The sequence below is a fragment of the Petromyzon marinus genome, chromosome 41 (genome assembly GCF_048934315.1).
Source record: "Petromyzon marinus isolate PM22_M1 ecotype Great Lakes invasive population chromosome 41, UKy_Petmar_22M1.pri1.0, whole genome shotgun sequence".
Taxonomy (NCBI): Eukaryota; Metazoa; Chordata; class Hyperoartia; order Petromyzontiformes; family Petromyzontidae; genus Petromyzon; species Petromyzon marinus.
Window position 1 is genome coordinate 1,548,958 of NC_133707.1, and position 20,259 is coordinate 1,569,216.

The following is a 20,259-nucleotide window of genomic DNA, read 5'->3' on the forward strand; positions in this document are numbered from 1 at the left end:
CTTCGGGGCTTGCTTAATAAAACATATCAAGAGCTCTAACTTCACTTTTAAGGGGAAATTACATCCCAGCGTACTGATAATTTAAATGTATTTATTTTTCTGGGTCAGTTGATTACGAAAACAATTGGTTTACGAATACTAGTATGGAAACTAGATTAAACTATGATCATCTCTCTGACATGACCAACGCGCTCAAACCATGGAGATCGTGAAAGGTGATGGTAGCATGCAAAGGCCTTCATTAGGGTGCCACGGTGGGAAGATGTTAACTACCTCGCCCGATATACAGGAGGTCGTCAGTTCGATCCAAACCTCGACGCCTGTGTATTTGGAGTTTGCATATTCTCCCTGTGGTCGTGTGGATTTTTGAGTCCCCAGTTTTTCCCTCCACATTTATAAATATGCGTTTAGAGTATTTGGCTGCGAAATTTTCCACGTGATAAGCCACTTCGTTGCGCTATCATTTGTGGCCAGATCGCTTCTGAAATAGAGCTATGTAGCTCAGTGGGTCTTACTTTGGAAAATATAAAAAAATGTTCACAGTTTATAGATTAAACAATTCATAATATTTTAAATACAATGTTCAATTTCTTAAAAGTGCAGGCAAATGAGTAATATCACAAAGCAAATCTGTAGAAATGCAGTTGGAGTAGAAATTAGGATTTGTAAATGTGACATTCATGCAATAACACGGAGCTGCCATTGGTCAAGTTTTGCAAGATCGTTAAGCTGTACTGTTCATTGAATGACGCGCATTGGCATTATCCCACAAAAACCAATACAGCCGACTCTGGTAGATCACAGATGGCCAACCACACCACACATCACAAACCTTCACTCATGTGGGTTCCCGAAGGATATCTGTGTTCTCGTGTAATTCGTTTTTTTAGATATTCATTCATCTAATATTCTAATGCAATCGGTTTGTTCATGTGTGAATGTCTCCACTGCCATTTGTGCGTTTTGCTTACTTGGTGTATTTTCCACTGGAAATCAAATTGTATGCAAAGTGCATACAGTATATGCACACATCACAAACAAGCTACAGGTTTCTACGCGCTCTGCATTCTCTGTTATTGCTGTAAAATATCTCGCTGTGTGTAACTTCGCGTTCATTAGAGGGCATTGTTATTGGTGATAGCTGCAGTTTTTGTGCCTATTTCCACACCACTGCCAGAACACAGTAATATAAAAATCACTACAAAAGATTTAGAAGTGAGTCGTTTTTCGAGATTGTTCCTCCCCAAAGAGAACTCGGTCCCCTTTGGCCAGTCCCGCCTGTGGTAGTGCGCCTTGGTGTCTACATCTTTTGTAGTAAATTTGTATTATTACTTTAGTATACATACATGTTAATTTTGATTCATATGTTGTTTTTTTCTGACTTTATGTGAACGAAAAGACACAAATTCTGTTTTGTCATTGAAAATAGGTAAATTTCTAAATATCACTGTCCTGGTCGCAAAAGCAAAGTTTGTGGGCAATAATATCCATTTTCTGTACTTTTGAGGCGTAATAGATTTAGGAAAAAAATATAATATTGTTACACAGTGGATTTTTTTCCACCACTGGCTCAAAACCGCAAACGGAGGGCGAGCATCACCTCAATTCCCACTTGAGCAGGACATACACTTTGACCTTCGACTAAACCGGAGGTGGCATTATCAGGACCCGTGAAAAAACGCTACAACTACTAATAATAGTAAAATGAAGTCACGGTGAGCCGCAGTGAACAGGGCTTCCATGCGGGCATGACCTTTCAGCATCTTGACAGCCACGGTGGTGTAGCCGGCCTTCCCCTTGAGCCGGAACGCCGTGGCCTTCACCACCTTCCCAAACTCGCCCTCGCCGAGTGTCTTGCCCAGCGCAAGGTTCTTGCGCGGGAATTCCCACTTGGGATCCTCCTGGTGGGTGAGAGGGGGTAGCAGATGACGGCGATGGGGGGCGTGCTGTGCGCATCGACACCACACGGCGACTCCTTGCTTCCTGCAGAAATGCTGAGCCTTTGGCAGGGGGCTGAGCTCCCCCTGCTAAAGGCTCAGCACCAAAGTCAATACTCTTTGGTTATTTCCGTAAAGTCACGTGACTTTACCGAAAAAAAAACAAAGAGTATGGATTCCTGCAGTCACGAAAGCTTAAAATCAACACCAAAGTGAGGTTAAAGAATTCAGTGCAATATTGAACATCAGTTACATTGTATTGTTACTTATTCTCATTTAACATTCACGGTCTTGTGCCGCACCATACAGTGTTATATGTGCCACCCCCTTAAACAAAATCATGCTACGGGGGTGTAGTACTAAAATAACAACTATTTATTATTTTACCAAGTAAGGCCCACTGAGCTATGTAGCTCTTTTTTAGAAGTAACCTGGCCACAAATGATAACTCAATGAAGTTGCTTGTCATATGGAAATTTATAGCAGCCGAATACTCTAAACGCACATTTATTCTAAATGTGCAGGGAAAGACTGGAGGACCAGGAGAAAAATCCACGTGACCACGGGGAGAACATGCATACTCCAAATAAACAGCAGACGCCTGGGTCGGTATCGACCCCGCGACCTCCTGTATACCGGGCGAGGTACTTAACATCTCACCCACGTGGTAGTTAACATGTATTGGGGGTGGCAGTGGGAGTCTCTCGTTTTTTTTCTTCCTCCCCCAAGCATGGGGGGAGTGGGGGGGGCGGTGTGCGAACGGGGAGCGAGGTGGCCGGTGACTCACGAGGATCTTGCAGGCTTCCACCGACGAGAGGTTGTCCGCCGACTCCGAGGGCGGCATGCGGTTGTTGTTGGACGAGTAGGTGACCGGCTGCCGCCGGAACGTGAGCTCCGCCGTGGGCAGCGAGCTGCCCTTGAGCTGCCCCTTCTGCCTGCGGCGCCGCAGGATGGTGACGGCCAGCGAGAGCGCGATGATGACCGAGCACACGCCCGCCGTGGCCACAACCGCTCGGCAGCCCTCGTCGCAGCCGGGCTCTACGCGCGCGGACGATGCGGCGAAGGGGGCCGCGCACAAGGACGTTAATAAACCGGACGTACGCCACTAAAGGTCGTCCAGAGGTCGCGGCTTTCCTGGGGTTCAATCGCCTCGGCGCGTGCTCGTGGAGCCGAAACGTCAGACGTCGCGCCGAACAATACTCGGTACGACCCGGAAATCTGGTTGGAGAGAGCTGCTGCCCGTTGTGTAAAATACCGGTTGCTCTGATCCTCACGTTAATCTGCTCCCTTGAAATGCCAGTTGTAAAGAGCAAAATCATCTGCAGTTGTGTGTTGTTCAGTTGATGGTATTCGTCTTGCTGTGATGTCACATCAGAAACCTAAACTTTACGACTATTTGATGACCCTCCGTGTTCCGTGAATGGTTGCAGAGAAGTGTCCCTGACTGTAACAGTGTTTAGTTTATGTGTTTAGGTAAAATCTGGGTTCGTCGAAAAAACTGAACCTGACGCTGCTTCAATTCCATGCACCTTTTTCTCCCTGTCGAGGTGTAAAATGGCTACCATGCTGAATTTACAGTCCAGAAGGTAACTGTTTGAACCTCCCGGCATGGCAAGTTGAAACAAAGTACAATGGAAAAGTCCATCTGAACTGGGTCGCCCCTCAATAAATAAAATCATCTACAGTTTATACGCCCTTCAAAACTCATCAAAAAGTTACTTGAAAACCAGCCAGGCGACTTCTCAAACATATTTTTTTACATCTTTTGTACATTAATTTAACATTTTTGCCTTTTTTGGGCATAATGGAAAGTGGCAACTGAACAAAAATTAAGCTCGACACAAAACTAAACACGGCCACTGGAATTCTTCCAGAAATCAAAACACTGAGAGCGCAATTGTTTTTAAAACGCATTAAAGAGAATGGAACGACTTCCTTCGGCATATTTGCCCCTCTCACGTGGGTCCAAAACGCAAAAGTTTCCTGTAATTTTCGCGCCAATAAGAAATGTGACATTTGTAATTACAAGCGTGGTATGGATACGCTGTCAGAGTCCAGGGGGGCGGTGCAGTTGCACCAGGGCCAGCTATTGGCAGGTCATCACGGCGTGGTACACACCATATCTGGCAAAGCTATCAAAATGGGGGCCACAGAGTCAGAGAAAACTCTATTTAGCTCTAAAATAATACCGTCAATGTTAAGAGTTTTAAAGTATAATATTAATCACCATCCTCCCTCAGCCATGATCTATGCACTGCTGGATAAAGGCCTTCCCCATGCCATTGTGTCACAGTCTTGCGATGGGACAATCTGTATAGCTTCCACATGCAAACTGATTTCATTGCTCCATCTCCGGGGTGGCCATGGACGCTCAGGTGTGGTTCACACATTCTGGCTGGCATTCCATCATTAAGTCTCCACCAACAGCCACCGTCACCTTCCAGTGCACGTGTCCTAGTCCACTTACTTTTTTCCGCAACATAACTCAAGTAAATTTTAGCTCCTGCATTCCATGCATTCCAGCACCCGAAGAAGCTCCCAGCACGTGGAGTGCAATATCAAACATCACGCCGAACAACCCGTGGTACAACCTGATAACATGTCCCAAAGCACAACGTCTGCGTTTAAAAATAAAAAAGGGTATTTTGAACGACTCATCCCCGTATAAACCTTAAGGAGGCCTATAAAGTCAGGAGAAACATCCTCAGCACGAAACAAATACTAAACTCCACTCCCATGCACAATATTATACGCAGGAAATAGCAGTCAATTGCTCAATGAGCTTGACCGCATCCTCTGTGGCTTTACAAGCACAGAGGAGTTCTTTCATAGTGTCCTCCGATCATTTACACGGTGCACTGAAAGGACGGCAAGCAAACGCTTTCAAATATATGTTGAGCCATCCGGAAAGATCGGCCGTTAAATTAAAGGGCAAAGTGAGAGAGCTAAGCGTCTCTCAGCGAGCAAAGACATTCTCTTCGTTCATCTCGTCCGAATTAAATATTGTACTTGAGTTGAAATGAGAAAAAGCAAAAGCACACGAGGCCTTGAGCAGAGAGCGCAGCACAGAGGCTATCGGAATGGTCCGATGAATAAAAAAAGTGGGTTTCCACCAGGCTCATCATTTTTCATCTTCCCCCCCCTATTAGATCTCAAATGTGACATTAGCGTCATGTTACGAGATGTGAGAATCCATCGTGGGATTCTCAGAATCCACGTGGGATTCTCACGGAGCAGTGCTGTCCCCCTTGCCTATGGTGCAGAGTTGCCCACAGAAGTGGATATCACAGAACTACTACTACTGTCCGCACAATATGGGTGGGGAGGGGGGGGGGGCAGCACTTTCCCACCTGTCCTGTCACAGAGTAGAATTCGTTGAATGACAGCCAAAGTGATATTTTTAATTCTGGAAGCTGGAATTCAACGAAACGAAAATGTAAAACCCCATTTAATGATCATCGGTGACCAGACAGAGACGACAATCAATAAATGATCAGCTGATGCTGCGGCTGCGATGGCAGTGGTGCAAGAGAGCAAAAAACTTAAAAACTCGACACGTTTGTCAATAACACTGTGGCCTTAACTAGGACAAAATATATATAATAGGCGATGTTGTGGGCACTAGCCCTTTTTCATGGGACCTGATGAAGCCATTATCCGAAACGTTGCCTCATATATCTTTCCTCTGAAGGCCTCCGTGTTATTGACGAATGTGTTGCGTTTTTTTTTAGAAAAGTAAGTGCATTGGCTTGGGCAGGACGCGTCGTCATGGCTACAAAGAAATGACTGACCATGATCAAGAATAATGATGGAGTGGTAGCCAAGAATCAAAACGCGTCCGAGAGAGTGGGCGTCTACCGAGGAGATGGAGCGATGAAATCAGCTTGTATGCAGTTGCCAAGTGGGTCATTATTATATCGCAGGATCATGAGAGAGATGGTGGCGAAGTTGGTGGAGGCCTTCGACCAGAAATGGCTCCGTAAATTATTGACGAATGTGTTGAGAGTCTCACGTAAAAATATCAACATTGATCGACAGGGCAGCTAAATGAAACCATTCAAGGGACAGACTGGGTCAGCAATGACTTCTTTTTTTCAACTGTACAGCTGAGCCGTGCTGAAACCGTGTTGAGCCAGCCTGGCTCGGCTCAAAGGATGTCAGGTTGTTTTTCCATTGCAGAACCCGTGTCATTGCTGTCACACGTTAATGATTTTCATATCACCTACTACGAGACCGCAATGGGTTATCAATTTTGTTGTTTTCTTCAACATGTAGGCTTTCATGACCATTATTATCATCACAAATATCCCTCTGTTTAAGACCAAAACAAAAAGATTTCTCCACAATTCCGGCTGTCGCCTGATGAGGCTGGTCGTAATTACCGGTGAAATGTCACTGTACTTGAATTGTATATGTGGGTTTACTCTCCAACACACAACCGGTGTGCTGAACTAGTAACTAATTGGCACGTTTTGTTTACGTGACAAACCTCACAGTATGGCTGTGTCGGGTGGTGGCGGGTTTAACAACACATTTCAAGTTACGTGATCTAACCCAAAAAAATAAAACTCTATCATGCTTGACCATACTTCACCAAGCGGGCCAGTGCGGGTGAGTGAAGGAGGGCAGGCCCAGGTCACGTTCACATTTCACAAGTCCATGTCCACTCATGTTTGTTTTGTTTTGATTTCATGGACACCCACCCCCAACCCCACGGGAGAAACAAGGACCGAGACGTTACATTCGTCGCAGTGTTGTGTTGTGCCCTGGAGGGGGGTGGGGAGGGCTTTTTACCTTCAATGTCAGGGAGCTCGCAGATGCACTTGAGGATGTCGTAGCAGTAGCACGTGCCGTGGCCGGCGCGGATCCCGAGCGGGTACCCCATCTCGTGGCCTCCAATTACGTTGCCTGCATCACGGTTCACGTCACATCGCACGTCGCGGCTCGCTGGCGGTTTTGCGTGGGGTCAAGCTTGAGGAGGCGGCCAAGCAAAGTCCAAATCGGGGTTTCTCCCAGGCCCAGGTGATCAACGCGGGACAGGTGGAATGCATCGAGAAACTGAAATGTGCTGGCAGTGGCTTCTCATGTAGGAGACTGACGGACTTGCATAGAGGCTCACAGAGTTACAGAGACACCTACTGACTCACATATAGGCCCATAGAGTTACAGAGACACCTACCGACTAACATAGAGGCCCATAGAGTTACAGAGACACCTACTGACTCATATAGAGGCCCACAGAGTTATATCAACACCTACCGACTAACATAGAGGCCCATAGAGTTACAGAGACACCTACTGACTCATATAGAGGCCCACAGAGTTACATCGACACCTACTGACTAACATAGAGGCCCATAGAGTTACAGAGACACATACTGACTCACATATAGGCCCATAGAGTTACAGAGACACCTACCGACTAACATAGAGGCCCATAGAGTTACAGAGGCACCTACTGACTCATATAGAGGCCCACAGAGTTACATCGACACCTACTGAATAACATAGAGGGCCATATAGTTACAGAGACACCTACTGACTAACATAGAGGCCCATATAGTTACAGAGACACCTACTGACTCATATAGAGGCCCACAGAGTTACATCGACACCTACTGACTAACATAGAGGGGCATATAGTTACAGAGACACCTACTGACTAACATAGAGGCCCACAGAGTTACAGAGACATCTACTGACTAATATAGAGGCCCACAGAGTTACAGAGACACCTACTGACTAACATAGAGGCCCACAGAGTTACAGAGACACCTACTGACTCACATAGAGGCCCAATGCGTTACATAGACACCTTTTGACTCGGAGAGAGACCTATAGACCAACATAAAAAACCCTTTGTGCTTTACAGAGAGACCCTTAGGCTCACATAGAGGCCCATAGGCTCACACAGACACCAAATGACTCACATATAGATCCACATACCCACGTAAAAACCCAATGACTCACATATAAACTCTTAGACTCAAATATAAACTCTTAGACTTAAATAGAGACTGACTGAATAACTAGAATGGTAAATAATATAATCCAACTTCGGCATAATCCAGTTGCGAATGATCCAGTTTCAAACATGATCCAGTTTCAAACTGAGTCATGCCATAGACTTCAAAGATGGCTTCTAAGATGGCTTAAAAAATAATTCCAACAATATTTTTTTTACATTTGCAATGCATTATTTCGTATTTTCGTCACCCCCCCCCCCCCCACCAATTTAATCCTGATTGTGAAACTCAGCGTCACGAGATCAGGAACCCAATGGGAACTCTCGCAGTAGGAGGAAGTGAATCGCGTTGTGCTGGGGAAATGGTCAGCGGAAGGAGATATCACACATCGCTTCGGATAAGTTATAAGTCACCCAACTAACGTGCAACCTTGTCCCAACGTTCCATGTTTACCCGGAGACGTGCCCGACATAATTTGTTCCAGGTTGGTTAATCAGAGACGCAAGATTAAATGGATGTTGCGAGTGATCCTCACCAGACTCAACACAGTCTTGCGGGCAGAGGTCTTCATTGTCCCTCTCCATCTCGTCGCACACCCCGTCTGGGCACGTGAGCAGGTTTGAAGAACACGTGGAGTAATTCTTATTTATCCCTGGGATGAGAAAACACGAGACAGACGAAAACACGGAGCTACATTCTCACAAGTTGCTTCATTTTCACGAATTGCATTTCCAAAAGACTTCAAAGATCGAGCGATCTTATCAACAAAAGTAATCCCATCGTAATCTAAGTTTACCACCTCTCCTGGTCTTTCCCAGGATGTGTTCCTTTTGAGGTAGCGGTCCTTGGAAATTATTGCAAGTGTTTGCGGAATATTAAACGTCCCAGTGCAAGCAGTCTGTACGTTTCTCCTTCTGCGGTGGGTTTCCTCCGGGTTATCCATTTGTAGTGAGTCCAACTGAGTCGCAGACGCTATTCTTTAGAGGCAACACATTTATTGTAACACGTATATACAAAGGGGTAACTGCCCCTTTACCAGATACAGCCTGGGGTGGTGACCACCCAGCTAACTACACTATACGTAGGAGTTACAGCTACGAAGGGTCAGACCCTCACTCGGATCCCCGGCCATGTGTTGATGCCTCGTAGGACGTAGAGTTTCCAGCTTGCAGAACGAAGAGTCCCCGGTCCCTCTCAGGGACTCACCTTATATCCTCCCGGGTCGGGGCGTGCTCCGCCCTCGGCCCCGCACCCCTTCTCAGGCGTTCTAGCTCCCTCTCGATCCCTCTCGAGAGCTCACCGCAGGGGGGGAAGGCACCGCGGGTGGAGGGACGGCGCAGCTAGGGGACCGTGTGTGCCTCACCTGACGAGGGTCCCCGCCTCCACTGGCAGCGGCCGGTGACGGCGCCCAGAGCGCTGCAACTCTCGCACCCCGCCTGCCGATCGTTCTCCGAGCAGGAGCTGGAGCACTTGCCGGGCGATGGCACGCACGACTCCCCTAAGACACAAAGACAAAGACCCCCCCCCCGTGTAGCCTTAACAGACTGCTGGAGCATGTGCTGTTAGCCAGCAGTACCTATGAAGGCCGGCAAAGGCGCACGAGGAGGTGGGTGGGCAGCACCACTGTTTTTTTGGGAGGGAAAGACAACAGCGGTTGTCCTTTGGGTAGATTTGCCCCTGCAATGTGGAGTTTCGACAATTGGCTCTGGGCTTTAAAGGGGAGAGGAGCACCGCCTGAATGCTCATTTGAGCGAGGAAACCACTTTGATTTTGACTGAACGCAAGAGCACAAAATGGACAGCGGGGCACTCTTATACTGGAGGATGCACAAGAACTGGCTGCTGTCCAGGTTTAGCCATACATGTGCGCCCGCCAGCGTCGTGTGCCGGTAGAGGAAGCTTGGGTATGGAGGAGGCAGCAGAAGCAGCAGCAGCAGCAGCAGCAAAGCCAGCGATGCGGCAAGCTAGTGCTAGACATCCGCGATCCATCATCGCACACAATGCGTAGCTCTCTTGGAAATGCGCGGAAAAAGATGAGAATCATTATAGAACCCCAGTGCGTTGTCTCGAACCATGCCCACACTTGAATTATGTTCTCGAGCACTGTTGCACGACAAGCCGTATTAATTCTTTTTTTAAACTTTACTAAACGGCAATATTCAGGTAGCGTTTGAAAATCGGCACAGAAATATTCTTTGCACAAAGCTCAGATGAGCTCAATGTCACCGAGAGCAACGGATCGCATGCAACAAACGCCAAATAAGCATAAACTCATTTTACTCGCGGCCTGCATCCCTTTGCCTTAATTAACTATTGATAAGTATTAATTGCATGTAACCAATGCCCTAATCATTATTCATGTAACCAATGCCCTAATCATGTAAAACGATGCCATAATTATGGCGCACGCGAACAATCGAACAAAGACGGACGGGGCGCACTAGATGCCGTCGTCTAATGAAGTGAAGGGCAGCGTCACTCATCGCGGACTGGAACTACTTTGCCCCCCCCCCCCCCGTGTGCGCCGGTCCGACATAAGAGCAACACTCCACCACCCCAGACGACCAGCTTGAGCGTTATCTATTCCCACCATCACGCATATTCATTATCATCATCAGCCAAGATCGATCGACCGCTGGACGAAGGCCGTCTCTCAAAGTCCCACGTTGCAACAACACACGAAGCGCCTGGCCGCGGGTTCATTGCTCCATTTCCGAGACGCCGCGCTTTCAGGTGCGCTTATGCGGCCGTCTGGAATGCTCTTCCTTCCGATATTAGGGAGCCACTGGAGCTAAGCACTTTTAAATCTAGATTTAAAACTAATTTATTTAGAACTGCCTTTTGTGTCCTAGTTTGTTTTCCTTTCCCCGCAACTCCGATTAGCACGGTTGGCTATGTACGGTGCGAAAAAAGTTCAACATACATACATGACGGACGTACTCCAAGTACGTCAGTGGACTGATAATACATGGTGTCCAGGAAGATGTCCATCTTGAGCAGTTCCCGCGATTTTTAGATGTTCATTTCAGAGGAATCACTCACCCACTCACCCATGAACTCACCAAATAATTCACTCGCTCGCACGCGAAGGAATTTAACAGCACATGCTCCATGGATCTAATGGCACAGTTGAAAAGAAAGGTTTTGAGTAGAGGCTTGAACCACTAATCCTACTGAGCGCTGAGATGTGCTCAATCCCTGTGTGTCAATATGCTGCTCGGGGGGAAAAAGCAGCCTAGCGTACATCTACCAGCGATGTACGGTTTGTCAACTCGCACGTACACACCCACTTACACACCCACGCACAAAGACACCCCGTGCCATGCCTGGCCACCTTTGTCTCCCGAGTGGCGGTGTTTCACATTGCACCAGGTACTCATCGAGCCTGTGTCGACCTAAGGGAGGCCCATGACCGGTTAAGATAATCGTCACCGGTGTTGGCCGTGAGCGGGAATTGAACTCGGTGCCGCCGGGTTCGTAGCGCAGCGCGCTAACCGCTACGCTACACTACCGCTCCCCGCTGTTAGCGAGCACATACAACAACAACAGTCATTCGCCACTAAGTGGCGGTGACGGAACCACGGCGCTTGGGCCAAGCTAGGTGCACGTTGAGGCCACGTGAAGTGTCGAATGCCCGCCGGCAGGAGGTCACGGGGCAGACTGAGATGACTGCCCGATGCACCACCTGTGCCTCCTACTGCGCCAACACACACACACATGCATGTGCACACGTACACAACGCGCCCGCTCGCACGCACCTCTGAACACGACGTGCAGAGTGGCACTGGCCTGCAGTCCGGTGACGACGTCGTGTGCGGTCAGCGTGAAGCGCAGCTCGGGGCAGCGAACGCGGTCACACAGCAGCGCCGTGTCGTTGACGTAGAGCCACCCGCCGGCACGCGTCATCGCCAGCGCGTGGGCGCACGCCGAGGGAGCTCGCTCCCTCGCGCCGCTCGCCACCGCCGTCGTGGCCGTCGCCGCCGGCGTCGCCGCGCCGACAGCGGCGGCCTCCTCCTCGGAGCCGTTGGGGGAGCCGCCACGGGGGGGCGGCTGATGGACGCCCGGCGGCGGTGGTGGCTCGGAGTCGGCGGGTGCGATGGAGTAGGAGACGGTGGCCGTGTGCAGCGAGGAGCAGTTGAGGACGCACGCCTTCCACACCTGCGGGGAATGCACACGGTGAAAGTGCGGCCCTGCAATTGTTGTGCACGTTGTTCTACGGCTTTTCAAAATGCGTTGTCATGCTACGCGATGTTCGTCAAGGAATATCGTAATTTTCTTTTTGCCATCACGGACCACGGATCTCGCGTGTTGCATAGTCGGAGCAACGTGCAAAAAAACCGGGATCAATCGGTGTAACAAATCTAATAAACTCAAACAGCGGTAGTAGATGCGTTCCGAAATAGGGTGCACGGAGTGAAGCTGCATGAGACAGCTGCCTGCTGAATAGATCATATAGGTCCTCAACAAATATATAGCTCAGTGGGCCTTAACCTGGTAAAATGAAAGTAGTTTAGAAATCTTGATTTGAAGCTTTCGTGACTGTAGGAATCCATACTCTTTGCTTCTTTCGGTAAAGTCACGTCGGTATAAAAATAAAATATTATTTTTTTCTATTTTATTTTTCTACCTACGTGACTTTACCGAGAGAACCAAAGAGTATAGTTTATGTATATTTTAAGTTTTAAAATGGCTTTTTGTGTCTCCGTGCCCCCCTTCCCCAAGTGCCCCCCCCCGTGCCCCCCCGTGCCGCGTCCATGCCTGAGCGAGCCGGGCGGCCCGGCGCTCGACGTGCACGGTGAGCAGCGGCGCCGGGAAGGCGAGCGGCACGGGCAGCACGTGGATGCGCACGCGTGCCAGCACGGCGGCCGCGCGCCTCTCCGCGTGCGGCCGCCCGCACTGGAACTGCACGTCCGTGGCTCTGAGCTCCGCCTGGAACTCGCCCTGGAACTTGATCGGCAAGTTCTTACTGAGAACCAAACCTGAGGAGTGGGGGGGAGGGGGTGGTGTGCGAGGGGGGGCGGTATATTCAAGACACGGGGGGGGGCGCGCGATGGTATTTCGTACTGCGCCACCGCGTTCGACTACAGCAATAGCAGCGAGAGCTCAAACACCGTCACTTTACATTTCCTTAGAAGCCGGTGGCGAAAGTGAGATTCGGTCGGAATCTGATATAATCTGCTTGGCACACTTGTGTTTCAGCATGGCAACCTGCGTTTGAGTTCCACACAACAGGGCTGACGATGAGTGGAAATGGGCGTGCCCCCTTCACTAACCCGCACTGGCCAACTTGGTGAAGCACGGTCGAACATAATATCAGTTTTTTTGGGGTGATATCGCGTAAATATGTCTTTAAACCTGCAACCGCCCAACACTCAATTATCGTAACGTACCTGTCAAGCCCTTATCAGTGCCTACCTTATAAGACCAATTCAGACCTTATTGGTCACCCCGTGCCCTTATAAATCTCAACGTCCCATCACAAGGGAGAAACACAATTAGACAAAAAATAAAATAAATGTTTGCCCGTATTGAAACGGCTGTACACCGTGTATAGACCTGACAACTCAATTTCTCTGTACAAGAATACAGGTAAACCGTCTGGGTTGACAGCTATGATGTAGTCAGCTATGATGTCTGTCACGTAAACAAAAAATTGCCAATTAGTTACTAGTACAGCACACAGGTGTGTTGGAGAGTAAACCCACAAGATGCACAATTTGAGTGCGATGTTTTGCTGTGTCGGGTGGTGGTGGGTTTAACGACACATTTATATTAACGTGATCTCACCCCAAAAACACCTCTATGGATAATACTGTATTGGTCGCCAAAGCCTACTAGTGTACATGTGAAACTGTGGTCGAACAATCGGCAAGAAAGGTATGCTATGGGGAGGCATTTGTCCAGCAGTGGATTAACAAAGGGCTGTAAGTAGCAGCAGTCGTTGGGGGTTGTTTGACCATACTTCACCACGCTAGCCAGTGGGAATTGGCAAGGAGGAGGCCCCAGGGCCAGTTCAGATATTATTCCCCACGAATGTATTCAAACTCGGGTGGCCAACTACGGAGCGCGGTGCGCCAATCAGGTGACCATGTTCCCACCGAATCTCTCCTTCCATTCGGCATCGCAAAATGAAGACAGAGACGGAGCACGTTTAGTCTGTGCCAGTTTCGTGGACGAAGATGAAACGCATTTCAACCAATCAACGCAGAGGAGCTCAGTCACAGAATGTGCCCGGTCAAAGCCGGGCAGGGCCACGCATCCCTTCGTCTCTCACCGAACACGTAGGTGGTGCCGGTGACCGTGCGGTTGTCCACCGGGTACGCCGTGTCCCTGCTGTTGTCCCGGATGAAGAAGAGCGACTCCGAGTTGGGGCCGGTGCTGTTGAGCGTGTATCTCATCGACCACCCGCCCGAGTCCAAATCGTGCACCAAGATCTCGCTCACCAAGTCGTCCTGTCACGGTGCACAACGACAGTGATCTCCCATGTAGCCTACACAGACTGTTGGGCAAGTGCACCGATCAAGGCCACCGTACGTAGCCCACTGCGCTTATAGGGAGGTGTGGTGTGGGGGAAGACAACAAACTAAACACTAAAAGCAGTTCAGAAGAAATGAGTTTTCAATCTATATTAAAAAGTGCATATCTCCAGTGGCTTCCTAATATCGGAAGGAAGAGCATTCCAGACGGCCGCAGGAGTACATCTGAAAGCGTGCGATACAATGACCGTCTGTTCAATGGCCAGGCAAAGGCGGCTGCTGCGAGGATGAGCAGAGTTTAGCGCGATAATGGTTTACGCCCCTTGATGAGGTGTGACAAGCAACAGGGTGCCCGGCCGTCTTTGTGTCTCCCCAGTGTAGATGCTGACACACCATGCCCGGCACTCATTTAAGGCTGAGTCGACCTAGGGGAGGCCTAGGACCAGATATACGTTACTGACGTTAGCCGTGAGCGAGTCGCCGTGTTCGTATCGCAGCACGCTGACCGCTGTGCCACCGCTCCCTACCCCCCCCCCCCAACACGTGGCCAGTGTTCACACGAATGCATCACGGCTCTTTTTGTCACAGAGCACGTGATTTATAAAATATATGTTATCGTTCATTCGTTCGTTTCTCAATCCGCTCGTCCTGGTGAGGGTCGTGGTGGCAGCGTGTTGAGTAGGGCGGTCCAGACTTCCCTTTCCCTGGCTGCAGACTCTCGCTCTTCCTGGGAAATTCCCACGTGTTCCCAGGCCCGCCGAGCGATATAGTCCCGCCAGCAGCGTGTCCAGGGGCCGGCCCCAGGGCTATTATTATTATTATCATCTCAGCTAATAGAGTTGGCATTTTAGTTGTGACGCCACCAGACCTCAGCAGCCCATTTGCGAATTCCAATAAAACACGCTCGTGATTTCATTTACAATGAAATATCGTGAACTGGGTATGGCAAAGACGAATGGCAAATGTTTTTTTTGTTTTTTAAACGTGACACACCGCGATGAGAGTAAGCGGTGCGGACGCTGTCACGGTCTGCTCATAACGCCGCGTCGCGATCACTCACAATCACAGCGGTGTTCCATTGGCCTCATTGCGTGCGCTTTATTGAATTTGCTTGGCTTCTGTCATCTTGGTGATGCAGGTCGCTTTTTTTTTTGCAAACGAGTCTCACCCCGGTCCCCTTGAGTTCTCACCTCGGTTGAACCAAACAAAACCGTGAAACTTTAAACTACAGCGGAGACGTGAAATTCGCCGTCTGCCCTACCGTCGCCAATAACGGGGGTGCACGTGAACTCACAACGCGCTGTGCATTGAGTGCAGCAGCGGTAGCAGCTGAAGAAACAAAAGTCGCATTAACACCAGCAACAGCGCGCGGCGGCATCCACAGCGGCAAGAGCATCATCAGCAGCAGCAACGGTAGCGGTACCATCAGCGGCAGCGTCACCACGAGCACCATCACAAGCAGTCGAAGCAGCAGCGGCATCACCTTCCTGCGGTTGTACGTGATGACCACTTCCTTGGTGTCGGTGCCGTTCTCCAGGAAGGGAGCGCTGTCGTCTTCGTCGTCCACGAACACGGCGAGCGGCAGCACGGCGCGCGCCGCCGCCACCTCGCCGCCGCCGCCGCCGACGCCGATGACGGTGCACTCCACGTGCAGGCGGTAGCGGTCGACGCGCTCGCGGTCCAGCGACTCGAGCACGCGCAGCACGGCGCTAGCGGCGTCCACGCGGAACGGAGACGCCAGCGAGCCTTCAGGAGAGACGTCGGACGCGGCGGCGAGCGGTCAAGGGCCGGAACGGTTTCTCGCATTTGCGTGAAATAGCGGCGCCCTCTCCGCTTAAATGCCCCGCCGGGGGGCACGTCGATCCGACTCACGCATCGCAACACCGCGGCCGTTCCAATGCCCTGTCGCAGTCTAGCAGAGGGGCACATCCCCGCAACTCCCCGGTGGCAGCTGCCCCTGTGTGGTTCACGCGGCATGAGCCTGCAAGATGTTTATAGTCTGCCGGTAAAGGGGACAACGTGGTGCCTTTTCCCCCGATCAGGTAGTTTCGCGAGTGATTTCGCCAATGGCTAAATTTGCACCGTGATGTTGGTACACACATGACCTACTCTTTAAAAAAAAGGCGTCACGGGGGTCTTCAAGAGCCACCGCGGACACCCTGCTCATATTCAAACCCAGGTGGCTTAAGACGTTCTGCCTATTTAAAACGGGGCGGCAGTAGCTATCCACGGCTGCAATCCGGAGCCGTGGAGACGAGGGTTGAGGGATCACACAAATGTTTCAAAACTCCCTTCCTGTACGCATCGAGGAGCCATATTCCCTGGCTCGCCAGGAGAAGGCAGTACAGCAACCATGTGGACTCCACCTGTTTCGTCTCTATGGGATACAGTGTTTCCCTCTCGCACGCGTGGGTTTTAACCAGTTGCTCCGGTTTCCTCCCATCTGTAAACGCTCATTAATTAGCTGATAACACCTCAATATATATTCAGGGACTCCTCTACTTAAGAACGTGTTAGGTTCCAGAGGTCTGTTCATAAGTCGATGTTTTCGTAAGTCGAATTTACTCCTGTCGATACCAAACATGTTGTACGGCATGTAAACTAAACATGCGGAATGGCTTTAGAATTTGAATAACCTCCCGTCGATGTAGATGCCACTGATTCTTCACGTTCTGCAGATGTAGATGCCACCTTCCTGCTTGTCTGCAGCTCCTCACATCTCCGAGTTGCCCTTTCTCTTCGAGAGCGAGTAAATGCTGTGCAGTACGTTACAAGTTGACATGATCATTATTCCCCTCTGCCCACGACTGGCTGCCTCTCCCTGCAAGGCAGTGACACGGTAAGTACGCAGAACAAGAGAACGACATCGAAGCCAACTTATTAGAGCGGCACTGTGCAGCATTAGGCAGCGCATAACTCTATTATGCTATGCTCTCAATTCTTCGATCGTGGAAACTCAATCTTGCGCCTCATCGTAAAATACTCTTGGAGCGGCCGCATCGCGACGCGTCTTCAGAAAAGGCCCGTTCAGAGCACTTAACCCCAACAAGAATGTGGAGCAATGTTGTCAGATTCTTTCAAAAGAGGATGACATCATCATCATCATCATCCGTCGCCTCTCCAGACGTTGCCTCGTAATAACTCGCCAGTAACCCACGCGTGAGCCCATTCCGTCGTTCCATCTCCTTCTACAGCAGGACCCTTCTGAACGACCACCCCTCTTAATGACTAATCGGTTAACGACGGGCCTTCATAGAACCCAATGTGTAGTGTATAGAGTAGTGTATAGTGTAGTGTATAGTGTAGTGTATAGTGTAGTGTATAGTAGTGTAGTGGCTAGTAGTGTAGTGTATAGTATAGTGTATAGTATAGTGTATAGTGTAGTGTATAGTGTAGTGTATAGTAGTGTAGTGTATAGTGCCTCCATAGAGCCCAATGTGTTCGCTTACCGACCATTCCCCTGTTAACGATGGGCTGTTGTAGAGCTCCAGTAAATATTGATTAGTGCATTGATTAACCACGTTTATTTTAATGTTATGCATTTATAATGTTATTAGTATTTTATGTATTAATATCCATAGTTGAAATATTATAAAGTACTTTTTTGGGATTAAAAAGGGTAACTTTCGATGCTATCCGAACGAATTAAGCCTTTAACGGGTATTACATACTAATGAACAAATCACTTAACGACCGGTTTCTTGGAACCAATCACCGTTGTTGTTAAGAGGGGTTTTACTGTACCGGAGATTTGTGAAAAAGAGCTTCATAGCTCGTCAAATTTCTCCAGAATAAATAAAGATTCTGATTCCGATTCCCTCGGACGAATTCCCACCCTGGCTGCCACTCCATCATTATTTCTGACCCGGCAATCATCGCCCTCTTCTTAGGCTCACCGCAATAACACTGCACGAACAATAACGAGTCTTATGTTCGCATTCATACAAGCCTTCCACCGGTGTCGAGTTAGCACACTGGAATTGAGATCCATAGTTCACTGGTTCGATTCGCCTCTCATTGGCGTGGGCATTTGAATGAACTGTGCAAGCGACTTAACTCTCGCTCTCCCCCCTGCCCCCAGCCTCTATCCATGCAGCACTAAAAAATGGGTTCACTACTACAGTTAGTTATCGATAGGGAGGGTTGCGTGTGGTAGGCACTCTCCCCCAACACATCTGACCAGCGTGAATGAAACCTACCGAAACACCCCAGATCTCCTTCTAAAAATAACAATAATAATAATCAACGTAATTCATAACGTGCACAATATTCGAAGGAGGCGAGGAGCCAAATCGCAGCGTCACTCGAAAGGCGTGGACCAGGCAAGAGGTGGTGGGTCCTTGAAGAGCTGCGCCTTCCCACCCGGGCCCCTTCGCAAACCTTGCACGAGGGCGTAGGTGGCGTTGACGTGGGGGCAGGCGAGGCGCACGGGCAGCGGCGCCAGCAGCACCAGCGGCGCGCCGCCGGCCGCCGTGTTCTCCTGCAGGTGCATGGACGCGGCCGCCGGGCCCGGCTGCAGCGGGGAGGGCGCCGCCTCCCTGAAGCAGAGCTCCTGCGGCGTGAGGCGCGAGCAATCCCACGGCTGCGGCGTCACCCGGAGCATCACCGTGGCCTGCGCGGTGGCGCGCTGGGAGGCAGCGCCCCCGCCGCCCCCGCACTGCGCCCGGGAGGGGCTGCGCCGGCTCGTCGTGGCGTTGACGTGCAGCCTGAAGGCAAACGGTGCGTTGGGATCTTTAGAAGGAGAAACGGACACGATTTAGGAATGGGTTTTTGTTTTGTTTTTGACACAAGTGAGAAAAAAAAATGAAAGTTTACTTTTTACGTCAGGCACCAAGTGGTTTGCAGAGAGGCGACTTGTTCATATCCTTAGCTCTTTCGGTAAAGTCACGTGACTTTACCGAAAGAGCTAAGAATATGAATTACTGCAGTCACGAAAGCTTTAAATCAAAATTTAAGGCGATTTGTGGCATCAAACTTACCACCGCGGAATCTCTCTCCGGGAAAAAAAGAACAAACGTGGGTTCATGGTTGGTATGGCGCTAACGATGCGTGGGTCATGGTTGGTATGGCGCTAACGATGCGTGGGTCATGGTTGGTATGGCGCTAACGATGCGTAGAGTCACAGCGGTCGGCACGGAAATACAGAAGGTCCGGTGTGAAACGGAATTTTTGCTGCAGTCCACGTTCACTGCTCCTCAAGTGTCGCTTTAGGTCGGAGCGTTCAGAGGTGCTGGTGTACGTGCCCTGGTTTGAGTCGTGCGGCTATGGCATTCTGTCGTACTGGCACATTTCCATCACCGAATGGAGCATATTACAAAAAAAAACACATTTATACTTCACACGTAAGTTCTGAGTGTACAAAAAATAATCAACAAGCATGACCACGACCATTCCCAGAAATAGACCCAAAGCGTGACCGTGACGATACGGGGTTAACGTGTCTGAATGATTGATTTAGTGGCTTCGTCAAAGGCTGCAGTGACACCGAGGAAGACTAAAAACCGGCTAATTGGCGATGTGTGTAATGACAAGCAGATTTGTTTGAAACATAGGCTTCCACGACCAATATCATCCATAATAATCGTCAGCAAAACGTCGCACTCAAATTGTAAATGTCCTGGGTTTACTCTCCAACACACCGGGTGTGCTTAAGTAGTAACTAACTGGCACGCGTTGGCGGGGTTTCACGACGCATTCGCATTCACGCGACGTCACCCAAAAGTTTACCTTTCTTACGAACGACGAGACGAAGAGAGAGTGTGCCTCCATGAAAACCCACAGACCCGAGGCTCGACTCGAACTCTACAGGCCATCGTCGTTGTCGCCAACCAGACTAAGCCTCCCCCCCCAAACACACCCCCCTTACGATTAAAAAACGAAA

The 20,259-nt window shown here is 49.7% G+C and overlaps 1 protein-coding gene across 1 annotated transcript in view; it reads right to left on the reverse strand.

Moving 5' to 3' along the window:
- The window catches only part of RET (ret proto-oncogene), a 75,308-nt gene that overhangs the window by 27,368 nt on the left and 27,681 nt on the right, over positions 1-20,259 (reverse strand). Inside the window, exons 3-12 of the mRNA XM_032969454.2 lie at positions 18,759-19,109; positions 15,862-16,124; positions 14,177-14,354; positions 12,661-12,881; positions 11,661-12,060; positions 9,267-9,401; positions 8,439-8,555; positions 6,732-6,845; positions 2,725-2,975; positions 1,754-1,901 (exon numbers count right to left, since the gene is read on the reverse strand). Of these exons, the coding sequence (XP_032825345.1) occupies positions 1,754-1,901; positions 2,725-2,975; positions 6,732-6,845; positions 8,439-8,555; positions 9,267-9,401; positions 11,661-12,060; positions 12,661-12,881; positions 14,177-14,354; positions 15,862-16,124; positions 18,759-19,109 (2,178 nt within the window). The remainder of the gene's footprint in view (positions 1-1,753; positions 1,902-2,724; positions 2,976-6,731; positions 6,846-8,438; positions 8,556-9,266; positions 9,402-11,660; positions 12,061-12,660; positions 12,882-14,176; positions 14,355-15,861; positions 16,125-18,758; positions 19,110-20,259) is intronic.